The 15,872-nt window shown below is 35.6% G+C and overlaps 1 protein-coding gene across 4 annotated transcripts in view; it reads left to right on the top strand.

Annotated features, from left to right (window-relative positions):
* Ahi1 (Abelson helper integration site 1) overlaps positions 1 to 15,872 on the top strand; it is a 145,984-nt gene that overhangs the window by 76,376 nt on the left and 53,736 nt on the right. For all 4 annotated transcript variants that reach the window (XM_026786100.1, XM_026786098.1, XM_026786099.1 and 1 more), the window contains one exon: positions 1,093 to 1,213. In XM_026786100.1, the coding sequence (XP_026641901.1) occupies positions 1,093 to 1,213 (121 nt within the window). The remainder of the gene's footprint in view (positions 1 to 1,092; positions 1,214 to 15,872) is intronic.

Below are 15,872 nucleotides of genomic sequence, written 5' to 3'. Positions count from 1 at the left end.
TTTGGTTCTTTAAAGAAATGTAAATAAAATAAAAAAAAAGGGTGTAAGTGTGTGTGTGTGTGTGTGTGTGTGTGTGTGTGTGTGTGTGTGTGTGTAAACCATAGTCCAACATTTTTTTAAACATTAATGCAATGAAAATCCTAGTGAAGTTCTGTGTGGTTTTGGTTCTTTAAAGAAATGTAAATAAAATAAAAATAAAGACATTTTTACATAGCAATATTTATATATAGTATGTTATCTTTGTATTTTGTTAATTCAAAGATTATTTGAATTTGAAGTGAATTTTAAAACTTAAGCTATCTCAATTTTTTTAAAAAAGTGATCACATTTTATGATTTTTAAAAAATATTAAATGAGGTTTTCATAATGAACAAGATTAGATTTTTCCTCAAATTAGTTATATTCTAAGATAAATTTGCTAATAAACTTTTTAACTATTTTAGTGAACTATTCAGATGAAAATGCACTTGTTATACATTTAATTTCTTGGAACTGTTATACTCAAAACAATCATGGTAGGTTTTACATGTTGTAGAATATTATATTTACTTGTGGAAACTTTGTTTGATTGTCATTTTTAATCAAGCATTCTGTGTTTAGTCTTGAAAAAAGTTTTTTTATGCCATAGAAGCTTTTTCATGAAGTTAGAGTGTAGTGTATTATATCTATACCTAGAAACATGAATAGCACAGGTGTTCTCTGTTCCATTTGAAAAAGGGACTTCTCTGCTATTTTACTAAAATACTAGAAAAATGTGGATAGAAAACATTTGAACTTTCTTATTTAAAAACAATCAAGGATTTGCTTTTATATTTGTATTTCTTTGAAACTTAAGCTTCCTGTATTTTAAATTGCATAATGTCAATTCCAAAATAAGTAGATTAGAAAGGTAAAATATTTTGATAAATATTTTATCATTAATAAAACTTTTCCTATCTCCCAACTGTAAAAACCAACCATCAAAGTCACTAGCATTCCCTTCCATCTGTTGCATGTCCTGTTTTGGATACTAAGCAAATCTTTCTCATCTAGTTTTTGCATCCGTAACCCAGGAAATCTAAGGTGCTTTCTGATTTCTCTTTCCTATTACAGGTCAACAAAAATCTCTCAATGACTTCACCACCACCAGGCTCTACAAAGAAGCAGAGGGTGAAACAGTCGTTTGTGCTAACCACTGATGAGATTATTCATCAGTTTGGATTCCCTCAGACTGGTGAGCAGCTTTCCTGCTTTGCATATTTGTTTAAATGTTCAATGCTATTTTCTAATGAATGTACTTATTTCTATTTAGAAATAACACTTGTGCAATCTAATAGTCAATTCTCACACTTGACAAAAGAGATGCTCTCCTAGGATCGATCTCTCTCTCTCTCTCTCTCTCTCTCTCTCTCTCTCTCTCTAGCTTTATTTCATAAAGGAATAATTTTATTTCCTAAAATAGAAATGATTGTAAAGTTCAGAATTGGCAATGTTAACATTAATTACCTTGAGCTTATATACTGTTAAGGAGATCATTTCAAACAATATTTACATGTACACAATATTAAATCTGATTGAGTTTTTCAGTTGAATAAAGGAACTATGGCTTATAGATAATTTTATTTTTAACTGTTTGTAAATTACAATATTCTTCCTACTACCAAATTATTTAATCAAGAACTGAAAAATCACAAAATACTTATCTGTGATGAAGAGATATAAAAATTTTAAACTTGAATAGTTGAACTTAACTTACCCAGAAACTTGGGAACCATATCACTTTTCTTCTGTGAAAACATTTAGAATTTATCATTATAGAAGTTATGCTAATCTCTAATTAAATTATATACTTTAATGAGGAAATGCTTAGATTTAGAAATCTTTCTGTTTTTTATTGTTTTTATTATATTTATATTATATATTTAGAAATTTTACATAGAATCCTTGTTGTAACTATTATTACACCTGTCTTAGAATTTTTATTACAAAACTGAAAATGGTAACTCTTAAGTTGAGGTGACAAAAAAATGTTTTGTAAGTGTAAAGTACTATATAAATTTGATATATACATCATAAACATGCTTGTGAGCCAAGTTTAAAAATACTTAAAATCCTAATTTTAAAGCATTATAATAACTAAGTTGTCCCACATCTTAGGAGTTTAATTTCTAATGTTCCAGATATCCACCAGAATTTATAACAGTAATACATATCACTGTTATATATTATGGAAAGTGTACCATGTGGTGTGCCCATCACACATTTATTCCATATACTGCACAGGAATATTTGACTTGAGTTAGTGGTTATCTTTTTAATGACTAGAAAGGATAGTCCATCAGTTCCTACCATTTTTTTTTCGAGTCAGTTGTTTTGTTTTGTTTTTCTGGGAAGAAACATGGTCTCAAAGGCATAGATGTTGAGTATCTGGATGCATTACTATATTATCTTAAATCAGTTTGAGAAGCTTTTTATGCCTGGCATCCAATAAGGTATAGATAACATGAACACGTTCCTGTTCTGTGGAGGGAAAGAACCGAAAGGACATATGGGAAGGCTCTAGTAGTAGGAAGAGTGATTGTCACAGAAACAGATAATATAAAGATTCAGAATGGAGAAACAGCTGGGTCTGACAAAGGGGCTCGTGCAAACTTTAGCTTAGGTGGGAGTCATTCCATTTGCCTTAGACTTTCATAGCAGTGTGTTTTGTTAGTTTGCATATTTGTATCATGAATATCTATTCAGAGGTGTACTATCTCAGAGGCATTGCCAGTGAGCTGTAGGATACAGGTAACGTGGCTACGCCTGACTTTGTTTTGGTCACTAATATGCTTGACCTCATTTCAAGTCATAACCTTCCTAGAAAGTTTATATATATTATATATAAGATAAAATATATGATCAGTGGTAAAATGGCTACTAGCTGGGCATCCCAATTCTTGGGAGACAATGGGTCCCTTGAATTGAAGGCTAGTCTGGACTACCGAGTGAGTTCCAGGACATTCAGGGCTACACACAGAGAAACCCTGTCTCAGAAAACAAACAAACAAGTTAGCCTTTGTGGAAGAAATCGTCACTCACAGCCAGATGAACTGGTGTTCAGCCCTAGCCCCAGTTGTAATTGACTATAGAGTCTTGAGCAATGTCTTTAGGATTCAGTTTTCTCAACCCTGCAGACAATTGAGGCATTGGTTTCTATCAGAAAATTCTGTAATTCTAGGGTATGTCTAGTGGGAGATTGGGAGGAATTGTAGTGAATAGGTTCAAAATGCATTGTATGTCATTCTTAAAGAATTGATAAAAATATTTTAGAAAAAAATTTACTACTTGTCTATTGTTCAAATAAGTTTTAAATGTGGCTAAATAAGTGTTCTTAATTATACAAATATGTTAGGATATGAAATATAGAAACACCAAAACAAATAATGTGTATATAATATATAAAAATAGAAATTTTAGGAATTGGAGAGGTGACTTGGTGCGTAAGAATGAATATTTGTTTTGCAAAGAACCTGAGTTCAATTTCCTCTGACAAGCAGCCTGGAACTCCACTGCTAGAGCTCCAAAGCTCTCTTCTGGACTCCACAGGTCCCTGTACTCAAAGGAGCTCATACCCATATATACACATATATGGTCACACATGACTAAAAAATAAAATAAATCTTGGAATCTATTTATATATATGCATGTTATACACACACACACACACACACACACACACACACACACACACACACACTGGGATATAAACCTTCACTGAAAGCCCAGATGAAATGTGCAGGCCCTACAGTGTTTAGTACAGGAGAAATCGTTCGTCCAGAGCTGTAATGGATGGCCCACTAGCACTAATGGAAACGGACTTTGCACCTTTGCACCGTAGACTATGTAGAAAAGTGTTTGAATGCTAGAGTTTATACTCTGAAGTGAGTTTATGTTAACCTTATTTATTCAAAGCAAGTTCTAGGAAATTGGGACTGCTAGAAAAGTAAGCATTTCTTTCTTAAATGGCTTATAATCCTCAAACTTTATGAAACACTTTGTTCTGAAATCGTTGTGAATGGTTCTTTATTGTAGCCTTTCAAAGATGTGTAGTATTACAGTTCCTGCTTTCAAGAAACAGATGCTGTGCTTGGGGAGATAACTGAGTTTGTAGCAAATTAAGCTTGTGTGGTAAATTCTGAAAGCGCAGGTTTAAAAACGGCGTCTCTGGAAAGCAGTAGCCCAGAGCAGTTATGAGGCTCTGGGACTGCACATCCAGGCCGACCTCTGCTGCCTGACCTCAGCCCTACTGCTGACGTCACGTCTTCACGGTGCAGAGCTCCGCCCCCTGCACAGTTGCCTGTGGCAAAGACAGATTGTGGTTAAACTATACTAAACCAGGAATTCACTTTCAATTTTCCATAGAGAATAAGTTACCCAAGGCATGACTATGAAAAGTATATCTCATGCTATGAGATAAACTATGTTTTAAAAACTTATGTGAGAGACAAGCTAAAGTGGGAAGGGGCTCCCATGAAATACCTACTTTAGGTATTGCTCATTGAGATATTTCTCCAAACCCCTAATAATGAAATAATAAATAAGTCAACTTTCTTAAAATTTGAACTATATCTTTATTAAGGAATTTTTTAAAATGGAATTCTAATTCTTACATTTTAGGTGAAATTACAGGTTACAGCTCATGTAAATGCTTTATGATATAGTGAGCAAGTTATACTATATCTCAAAAGTGTTTTCAGAAATTGGAGAGCTCTCAGAATTGTAAGCTAACAGCACACATGAATGTTCTAGAACAAAAAGAAGAAATAATGCCCAAAAGAAGATTACAAGAAATACTCAAACTCAGGGATGAAATCAATAAAATAGACACAGCAATATCAAAAACAATATAAATAATTGATAAAATAATTAGTTCTTTGAAAAATCATTAAGATTGAGAAACCCTTAGCCAATTTAACTAAAAGACGAAGGGAGATGGTCCAGACTAATAGAATTAGAGATGAAAGGAGAACATAACAACAGACACTGATGAAATCCAGAGAATCATAAGGACATACTTCTAAAGCCTATATGCCACTAAATTGGAAAATAAAAATTGCTTCCATACATTTTTAATATAATAAAGAAATACCAACTAATAGCACCTTGTCTTTACAGAACCATTTAAAATATTATATGTATCTTCATTTGCTCCACAACACAATTCTATAGAAGTTAAACATGAATCATACTGAGTAAAATTATTTAAATCTTCCAAGAGCTGGAACCTATCATTCGGTGAACTTACAGTGAATCTGAGAAGTGGAGGACTGACTTGCCGTGAGTCATGCAGCTGGTAGCAGCTCCATCTAACTCAGTGCTTCATTCTCACCGTTCGGGCTGCCAGTCCCTAAGGAGGGCAGAGTTCGGGAGGGCAAGGAGTCTCCTTGTTCAAGGGCCTCAGGGAGGCTGTGCTTCTAGCTACTTCTCTGCCAGTAGCAGATAGTCACTTTGCCAAGTTTTCCAGAAAAATAGGAACCTAAATAGTACTTTTTGGGAAAGTGTGGTTTTTTATTTTTTTTTATTTTTATTTTTTGGTTTTTTCAAGACAGGGTTTCTCTGTGGCTTTGGAGCCTGTCCTGGAACTAGCTCTGTAGACCAGGCTGGTCTCGAACTCACAGAGATCCGCCTGCCTCTGCCTCCCGAGTGCTGGGATTAAAGGCGTGCGCCACCACCGCCCGGCGAAAGTGTGGTTTTTGAGACTGAGGTGATACCTTAATTCTCAATTATTAATAAATTCACATTTCCTTTGACCTTTAAATAGAATTGTGCTTGCCATTTATTAGAGTTGTTTTTTTTTTTAAGCCTGGGTTCTAGTGTGATGTGGCATTTGATCTCTAGTGAAATAAAGAGGCTCTCTGGAGAGACATTCTATTCTGTGTTATTTTGCCTAAATCTAGGTCCCATTCAACCACCTTGGTAAGTCTTTACTGTTGAGCTAGATTTTAAAATATGACACTGGGCATGGGAGTACATACATGGTGTCCCACTCACTCAGAAGTTTGAGGCAGGAAGAAGACCCGAGCCTGCAACTTCAAGACAAACCTGGACCACAGAGCAAGATCCTAAGTGTGGATTAGTTAATAATATGCCCAATCACTGTTAATAATAATAATTAGTTAATAATATACTCAATCATTGCTAAGAATAGATGGGGAGAAAATATGAAAAAATTTAGTTGCTGGCAGTGCAGTGTTTGTATCATCTCTACAAGTTATTGTTCAAAGAGACTATTTTATGTATTCAGTGTATTTTTCATATCATTTCTCTAAATTAAATGTAATTCAGATTAAATAGATAAGCAAGATAAAGTAACTTTATTCATTTAATCTTCATGTCTTTTTAATTATAAACTCGGGTTTGGATTACATCTAACATGGAAACATGATGATTCTTGCATTTCAAAGGAAAAATACATTTTGGCAAAAAATAGGAGCTAGAATGACTCAGTAAACACAGCTGATGTTGAGGGGGTTTCCATTTTAAAGAAAGTAAATTAAGCTTCAAAGAGTGTTCTCAGCCCATCAGAGCTGGCAGAGCTCCGCCAGTGTTACCTAATGGACTTCAAACTGCCCATTGAAACGAGTGTCGATTGAAAATGATTTCAAACTTCTCAAAATTCCAGAATTTCAATTCAGTGGTGAGATAAATGGAAAGAATTAATTAATTCTCATAGATTAAAGATAATCTACAGAATTAACTTATTTTTCTGTAAGCAGGTATCTTGAACTGTACTTTATGTTATTAAAAAGAAGCAGAGTGCTTTTTAATGTGTAGTTTTTGAAAGAAAGGCTTTATTTTTTTTAAAAAAATTACTTTTTAGAATTCAGCATATTCATCCCTCTCCAGCTTGATGCACCTACATTTCCTACTTCAGAGTATTGCCAGGGTCATAAAAATATTTTTGACTTTGAAATACACAAAATAGTTAGAGATTAAAAAAATGAGGTTATCCAAGGTTTCCCCGTCCTCATTTTGAAATCGTGTAATTTGCATTCCAGCTAAAGTAACAGAGGAAATCTTATTTAAGACTTGGCCTAATAAACTGTTCTGACGTTGTTGCTCAGGAAGTCACCTAACTATTTTACCTTCTAAAGAGAGGTCACACGGCCAAACAGTATGCTGGTGCTGACTGGTGAGAATAAGAACTTAAAAAGCTGGGAGGAGCCATAGTTGACAGTGTGTGCCAGTGTGCTTCAGGTTCTGAGTTTGATTCCCCACACCTTAAAATCATTTTTTTTAAGACCTTGCCTTCAAAGAATCAGCAGGTTTTGTCATTACTGTTGTTGTCAGAAACAGACAAGAAAGCAAATGAGTGTAGTTCAGTAAACACCTAAGACAGACTTAGGGCCCAGGTCAAAGCAAGAGAGAATTGAAATATTCAGTGATTGCTGAACTGAGTGTTTTAAGAGTTAGTACATATTAAGGAGAGAGAGGAGCTTTAAAGCTGACGAGTGGAGAGAATCTGTCACGATTTCCATGTATGATGTAGACGCTGGCATGCCTCATTTTCCTGCTTTTTCATGAAGAATTTCGAGAACTAATATGGAAACATGCAGTGTGAAATCACTTGTAAAATGACTGAGCAACCCAATATAGAGGATACTACTTTAATTTCTAGCATTCATCCAACAATAGTAGCTTATTCCGTAACTAGCATAATTTTTAAAGTTATAAAAGTAAAGCCAGGATGAATATGTAATGATATAAATTCTGAAGCCATCCCTGGAGTCTACCAGAGGTCCAGACTTCCTTCCAAAGCTAATGTTCATGCCGTTCTCTACCCTTCTAATCACCAGTCAGCCCCAACGTCTGAGGATGGGACACATTTCATATTTGGATTTTTCTAATCACTGGGCAGATATTAATTGCTTGGACTTGTCCTCTGATGCATCATTATTTATATTCCCTTCTTCAAAACAGAGACTTCATTTATTAGAGTTTGTCTTTGTATTTGTAACCTGTGAACCTTGTATTTGATATCTGCATTAAAGGCGTGGGTTACTATTTCACTCCCCAGAAGAGCATTGCTCTTAAGTATCCAGTGATTGGTATTAATCTACTATTATTAATTTAGCCTCCATTTATAATAGTGATTGATTGATGATATTATAATTGGATTGTTTCTAACACTGTTGATAGTTTAAAATATATGCTACATGTAATTTCTTATTTTTAAAAACATTATTTTCAACATTCATGAATGATTGCCATGCCCAGGGACATGCATTTATCATGACTATCCCATGGAGCATTAAATTCCTCCTAATTTAGGAGAGAGAATATGAATTCAAACTTTTCTCATTTAAGTCAGAAGATTCAAATGAGCTTGTATCTGCCCGCTGTTTCCTAGACATTTATGTTCTGAGAAAATCATTTTTATTCAATTTTTATAGAGTCCATATGGTTTAAGCCTTACAGCTTTCAGCCTTGCCCCCATCTGTTCAAAATAAGAAACTTATTCAACTCTTACTTCTTAGTCACTTCATTGTGTGCTACTATGTTGTTTGTTTGTTTGGATTTTCTGTTCAGGAGCCTTCATATTGCAGTATTTGCACAGTTGGTATACTAATTTCCAATGGAAAATAAAAGCATGCAAATGGAAATTTTAAGCTGTAGGAAAACTTTAAATAAGGTCTAATTTACTACTGAATATAAAAACTATGTAACCCTAACAACCAAAGTGTGAATTCATATCTTAATGATACTCTTGATATTCACTTTTTCTAAAGCTTTCCAGTTGGTGTGTTAAATATTTAATTTTCTCCATTTTCATTCTAGAGATTTGTGAAGTTATCTGTCTGTAACATTTTTTTATAGAAAGTTCAAATGTAAAATTGCAAAGATTAGGAAAAGTTGAACAGTGTGTGACTGAAATAAATATAAAATATAATCTGACAGAAAATGTTTATTCTTACAAATGTGTAGCAAGATATATATGCTAATTGGTTTCTATGGATGCAGCAGAATGTCATGTTGCCTTGAGTGTACAGTCCTCAGAGAAGTGTCTGCGATTTCCGAAGTGGTCTCATGGCTGAGACCACAGTGCCATTCTTCCTGGTGAAGGCGGGACTCACCTTTGACACCTCCCTCCTTTCTGTCATTGGTCTCCCCCAGAGTTCTCTAGTTTCCTTGTTTTAACTCTCTCAGTTGATAGGCTGCCCCCTCGTCTGTCTGGGATGACTTGGCCAGTAGTCACGTGTTATGGGTGTCATTACATCTGTCTAAGTCTTTCGAAGTTCTGGTCTCCGTTGTCATCTGTACTGGCATGTGTGTTCTGTGTTTTACTTCATGCCAGTGGCTTTTCTTTATTTGTTGCTCATATCTTCAGATGGAGGAGCACTTAGAAATATGGCTTATCTCTTCAACTGTGTGCAGAACTGGAATCTCCCTAGTTTGTTTTTATATTTGTGGCTAGGACAAATAATGCACAATGTATAGTTCAGATAAATAGGAAAAGAATGTCAGAAAATTGCAAAAATGAGAACCCCTGGGACAGGGTCTTTACTCTAGAAGTTTTCACTCCTCCCAGTGTTCTTCTGGAGACTGATTCTTCTTCTCCCTGTCTGTGGTTAAAGCTGGACAACTCCTCCCCATTCCCCCATCCTTCCCCCACCCCCATTATTTAGGGCTGGCAGCCTATTTGCCTTAAAAACGTTTTACCTTTGAGTCTTTGCTATTCTCAGGTTTCCTTGAGTTCAACTTCCGCCAGATATGCTGGCTCCATGTTCATAGGTCTTATGATAGCCAGGATGGCGTTCATACCAACTGGAGCACCCACACCATGGAAAGTTTCTAGGAAAGGTTTCTAGTCATTTCCATTGTTCAGAGTTTGAACTTTCTATCTGTTCTTTTCAAGTTCTGCAGTGGCTCTGGTGCCGCCAGTCCGGGTGGGCAGTTCTGCTCCCTTATCTTACTTGACCCATCATCAGCTTCTGCTACATTTGGTTACTTCTTATTGCATGGTTTCCGGTCACCACACTCTTGGTTTTTCTCTTATCTTGTAAGTCCCTCCCCTTTACTTTTTGATGCTGGATGATTCCTGGTTCCTGACATTTCTCAACAGACTACTCCTCCACAGTTCAGTTCTCTTTTGTTCCAGTGCAGTCCTGTGTCTCACAAACATTCCAGGAGTCTACAGTTTTTAAATAATATTTAATATTATTTTTATTTACTAATTTACTTAGAATGGGCATTTCTATAATCAAGTAAGCATGTTCCTCATGCCTCCTTCCTTAACAAGGGACAAAATAAAATATAATCTATGACTTAAAAATAATTCTTACTTCATTTGTAAGTTGCTCTGACTCAAGGTAATTCTTAATTAGAGCTCTAACAAAATAAACTTGGGTTTTTAAAGCATCTTAAGATGTCTGTGCTACAAGCTCTGGTAAGAAAAGAGCTGTCTACGTTAAGTACTCAGTTACTCTTCCTCAGGCTGCCATCCACCTAAGGTCTGAACTGAGAGTCCCAAGGCTTCCCTTAAAGAACTTAGGTGTATGCTTTTGCATTTGTGGTTTACTCAGTTTGGGTTGAGTAGTGAGTATCTATGATATCATAAAACTTACTGGTAACGTGTTCTGGAAATGAATATCCATCACGTACTGAAGTAATCAACGAACAGTGGAAATCAGGTCCAGGAGCCTGACCTTCTGGTAAGGCTAGAGACCTCAAAATCAAGGCAATGTTGATTTGTATTTTCCAGAATTTTAAGTATACATTTTCAGGAAGCTGTTTCCCTGAATGAGAAAAAAATGAATGAAATGTAAAGAATGGCTCTTTGTGTTGTTCTTAGTCAGCACCTTGCCTGCCAGGCTGCGAGCCAGGGTGCTGAGCAATAAGGAAACTGAGAAATGACTGCACAGGGTGACTGGTCAGTGCCTTAGAACAGTGGGAGGGTTTGCCTTACAGACGTCTAAGAAGGCGACTGTGTGTCTTTGCAATGTAATTTTCTCTCAGAAAATGTGCATAGCATATTACCATAACTAGTGAATTTAAAAATTACTTTTGCACGATTCTTAACCCTTTTTAAAGTAGAATTAGAAACACTTTATTTTTGGCAGAAATCTTCTAATAAAAGTTCTTTGGCTTTAAAAATAAATACTTATACTTAAAAAGTAGTCCATGTAATTCATGAGGGCCTGCTCTGTGCAGGGCCTCAGCCCAGCACATGGTAAGGAGAATGTGAAAGTGTGTCCTCACGCTCTCCCAGTCTGGGAGCCCAGCAGGCAAAGAAGTCATAGCGCTGTGACGGCCATGAGTTTAACAGGAATAGACATACCACACTGTGGGGACACAGGAGAAAATAAATGATTAAATGTATAACTTTATAAAATGCTCTTAGTTCCATGGTCACATTTAGAAATCTGTGCTGTGTATGCAATATAGAGCAGTATTGTGTGCTCAAGGGATTTGCTAAATGGTAGTTCAGACCTGAGACTCTGAATTTTGTCATTGACCTTTGGTAGAGCTAGTGTTTCCCAAGTCCTATGGGCTTTCAATGGCTGCCCTACTTTTAGAACTAGAGCTGCTGACAGTGCTGTAGCGTTCTGAGAGTAATACATTTGTGTTGTCATATAGACGGGAGACATCAGTGCACTTGTAGGTGTGTGTATACTTGTTCCGTGTATTTGCCCTTCCTTTGACTGAGACTGAGCTCCACATAGTTATGACTGTTGAATTTGAGAAAAATAGGAAGGGATTGGGCTTCTCATTTTTGCATTTAATCTCTGAGCTTCTTTTTGGGGGGTTGGTTTTTTGTTTTTGTTTTTTGTTTTTTTGAGACAGAATTTTTCTCTGTAGCTTTGGAACCTTTTCCTGGAACTAGCTCTTGTAGACCAAGCTGGCCTAAAAGTCACAGAGATCTGCCTGTCTCTGTCTCCTAAATGCTGGGATTAAAGGCGTGCGCCACTGCCTTTGGTAGTGACATTATAAAGATATTATCTTAGTCTTTTAATCTGTATTTTGAAGTAAGTATTTAAAGAGTTGAAAGTACAACAATTTAAAAAGCTAGTGACAAATTATAAGAATTATAAATGAACTTTTTATTGAAAATAATTTTTTCAAATGTATATTTTGATCACAGTTTCCAGACCCTTTTCATCCCCCATTCAACTCCATGTCTTCTTTCTCTCTTTCTTTATATAAAAAAATCAATTAAAAAGAAAAAGAATAAAACAAAGCAACAAACCGACAGAGAAAAATACAAGACATACATACATAAGCACACACACACAACCCATAAAAAAATGTTACATCAGAACCACAAAAGACAAATAAATAAAAAACATTCACAAATAAAACATTATAAAACATCTCCAAAAATATTATTAAGCTAATTTTGTGTTGGCCATCTACTGTTGAGTAAGGGGCCTGCACTTAAGTGTGGTTTGTATAACCAGTGAGACTCCATTGGAGAAAATTGGTTTTTTTTAGCAAGCAATAATCAGTTGGAGATAGATTCTGCGTTAGGAATGGAGGCCTGTGTCCACTTCCCCTCTCAGTAGAGTCTATCTGGCTTGGATCCGCCATGGTCTCTGAGTTCATATGTGCACAGTCCTGTTGTATCAGGAAGGCACTGTTTCCTTGGTGTCCTCCATCCCCACTGGCTCTCACAGTCTTTCTTTCTCCTCTTCTGTATACTTTCCTGATCCCTGAATGGGAGCGTTTGATGAAACAGCCCATTTAGAATCGAGTATTCCAAGGTCTCTCTGCACACTGTCCAGTTGTGGCTTTCTAGAGAAACCTTCTCTGATGATGGCTGAGTGAGACATTGATCTGATTCCCAGCCAGGAATCAGTCATCTTTTATAGGGAAAATTGATAGGATTTTTTTAAATCTGACTTCTCTTTAATTAAAGGCATAGGAAATTTCTAAATCATGGTTATGCTTAAAAGTTAATAATTTTTCTTTAGAAATTAAATTTTATTATTGCCATTATTTGTAAATAGTGTAATTAGATTCCCATATTCCAAAATTGTCACCATCTTGTCAATCTAATAAACCATTTCTTCACTGTTTGCTTGCTTAAACTTTGCACTTAGTTTTAGTTATTTTGTTTTAATTATAAAGATATTTTATTTCTATATATTCAGATCTGAAATGCAAAATCATATGTTAAGTAAGGACCCAGTAGTGTTTCTGCCTGAGGCACTAGATCCATTGAAAGTCTAAATTTACAAATCTTTCATTGGTATTCTAGCTAGTCCTATGTAGATAAATGTTGGATATATCTTAGCCTTCTAGTGAAAAAGACAATGAATAAATAAATAAACATAGAAGAAATGACATGTAATGTAGAGAAAACGTATATGCTCTTCATTAAAATGATGAAATTTTTGAGATAGTCAAATAAGGAGTAGAGATGGAGTTGGACTCAGTTTTCAGAGGCTGTGACACATTGTCCCCATTAGCTTCTGAGCCCATGACAAGCACAATAACATGGCAGGGAGTGGATGACCTAGCACAGCTGCTCACTTGATGATAGACAGAGAGCAGGAAGATCTTCCAGGGCACAGCACTAACAATCTTAGTTTTTCCAGTGATCAGGCTTCCAATACACGGTGTGTAAAGAAAATTTAAGATCCAAACCATAGGAGGGATAGAATCACATGCAGTATAAGGACAATCGCTTTATTAATTCATTTATTTTTAACTTTATCATTGTATGGGTTTGTGGGGGGTGGAGGAAGTCAGTCGAAAGCTTTGTAAAGTCAGGTCTCTCCTTCCACCTCTGTATGGGCTCCAGGGATTAAACTCAAGTCCAGGTTTGTGCATTAAATGCCTTTACCCAGTAAGTTCTCACTGGCCTTATAGTTATTATTTAAATAGATTAGTCAAAAAACATTCCATTTAAAAAGCTGATATCTGAATAGAGTTTGACAAAAGAAAGACAGTAAGTGTTATCTAGAAAATAGTATCTCTCCAAGCAAGAACCAAGGCAAGAGTGTAGTGTGTGTGTGTGTGTGTGTGTGTGTGTGTGTGAGAGAGAGAGAGAGAGAGAGAGAGAGAGAGAGAGAGAGAGAGAGAGAGAGATATGCTGTATAACATAGGCTATTCTTGGGTCCAGAAATTCCTTGCCTCAAACTTCTGAGTGCTGGGATTATAAGTGTATGCTAGACCTCTGGTGTAAATTTAATATTTTATTAGTATCTGAGAAAGAATGGAACACATCTTTTAAGAGTGGCATAGGCTGAGAACTCTTCTGAGAGCTGTGAGAGGACAAGCAACTGAGTTCACATGTCTCATAAATTCCTGTCAGTTTTTGAATATAAACAGCATGTCTCCAAAATCAGGTTATTGATATATTGATTGTAATATGAATAATTTATCCCTCAAATATAATTTATTTTGTTTTTATTTTGTCTATATGGATGGTTTGCTTGGATGTACATGCCTGCCCACATGTGTGCCTCATACCTTCAGAGACCAGAGGAGGGTGTTGGATTCCCTGGAGGTGGAGTTACAGATGCTTGTGAGCCATGATATGGGTGCCAAGAATCAGGTCCTCTGGAAGAGCAGCCAGTGTTCTCAACCACTGAGCCAACAAACAAAATTTTTATTAATTATAAAGCAGCAAAAACTAATGAGAGGGTTATAAATAATTCATCCCTCTGGTTTGGTAAAAATTCCTACTTTTCAATAAATATAACTTGAAATTTTTCATTTTATTTTGTATTTTATATATGAGTGTTTTTCCTGTATGAATGTGCACCATGTGTGTGCATTGCCCATGGAGGTCAGAAGGGGTCATTGAATCTTCTGGAATTAGAGTTATAGACAGTTTGTGGGTTCTGGAAATTGAACCTGTGTTATCTGGAAGAGCAGCCAGGGATCTTAAACACTGAGCCATATCTCCAGCACCAAATATTACTTTTGAGCAAGTTAGTCAATATATAAATATAAATATAAATATAAATATATATTATAACAACTATTTATTCATGCTTGCATAATTGATGTATTTGTCATTATAGGCATGTGGTTGATAATCAAATGCTGAGACAAAAACTAAAATATTGCTATAAATTTATGATATCTGCATTTCTTTCTGGAAACTTCACACATCTAATGAAAAGAAGGATTTTAATATATAACCACAGTACTGTTATCATACATGAAAAGTATTACTGGCTTTGTAAAACTATCGAATAAATGCTCACATTCAGGTATCCTTAATTATGTCAGAAATGCCTTAAGTAATCTCTATATCTCCAGCTTCCAGCCAAGATTCATATTTTCATTAGTGGTTATGTTATTTTAGTATTAGTTATATTAATATCAATTTCAATTAACCTAGGCTGGGCTAATTGTCTTATAAAATATCAGTGTTTTAAATTTATTTCATTGAATTTCGTTCAAGCAAAGCCTGTGGCAATACTATGAGTGATAATCACTTTTGCACATCTTATCAAGTGTCATGTGTTGTCGGGATATTCCACTGGCATTGCTAAGTGTAGTCTTTGATTAAGGAGGTGGACACCAGATCTCTCCCTGTTTCAATTATTGTGCATTTGTTAGGTGATGTCAGTGCCCTCTTCCTAATAGATTTTCTCAGTAGTTTCACCATCCATATTCAATTCATTGTTCTAGTGAGAGAAGATACAAAATGCTGCTTTTTCAAAGTGATAATTTCCTCCTACTTTATTGGCTTGTGTTCTTCTGTGAAATACATTGGTCCTTTTTTTTCCTTGAGTTCATATGTGAAGCTGCCCTCGTGTACACAGAAGTTCCTTGTAGTCACCCACCAGCTCATTTTCTATACTTTTTCATTTCCTCTCTTCCACAGTGATCTTTGCACCTTGGTGTGTGTGTGTGTGTGTGTGTGTGTGTGTGTGTGTGTGTGTGTGTGTGTG

Source organism: Microtus ochrogaster, linkage group LG4 (genome assembly GCF_000317375.1).
Source record: "Microtus ochrogaster isolate Prairie Vole_2 linkage group LG4, MicOch1.0, whole genome shotgun sequence".
Taxonomy (NCBI): Eukaryota; Metazoa; Chordata; class Mammalia; order Rodentia; family Cricetidae; genus Microtus; species Microtus ochrogaster.
This window is presented reverse-complemented; position numbering and strand designations above follow the sequence as displayed.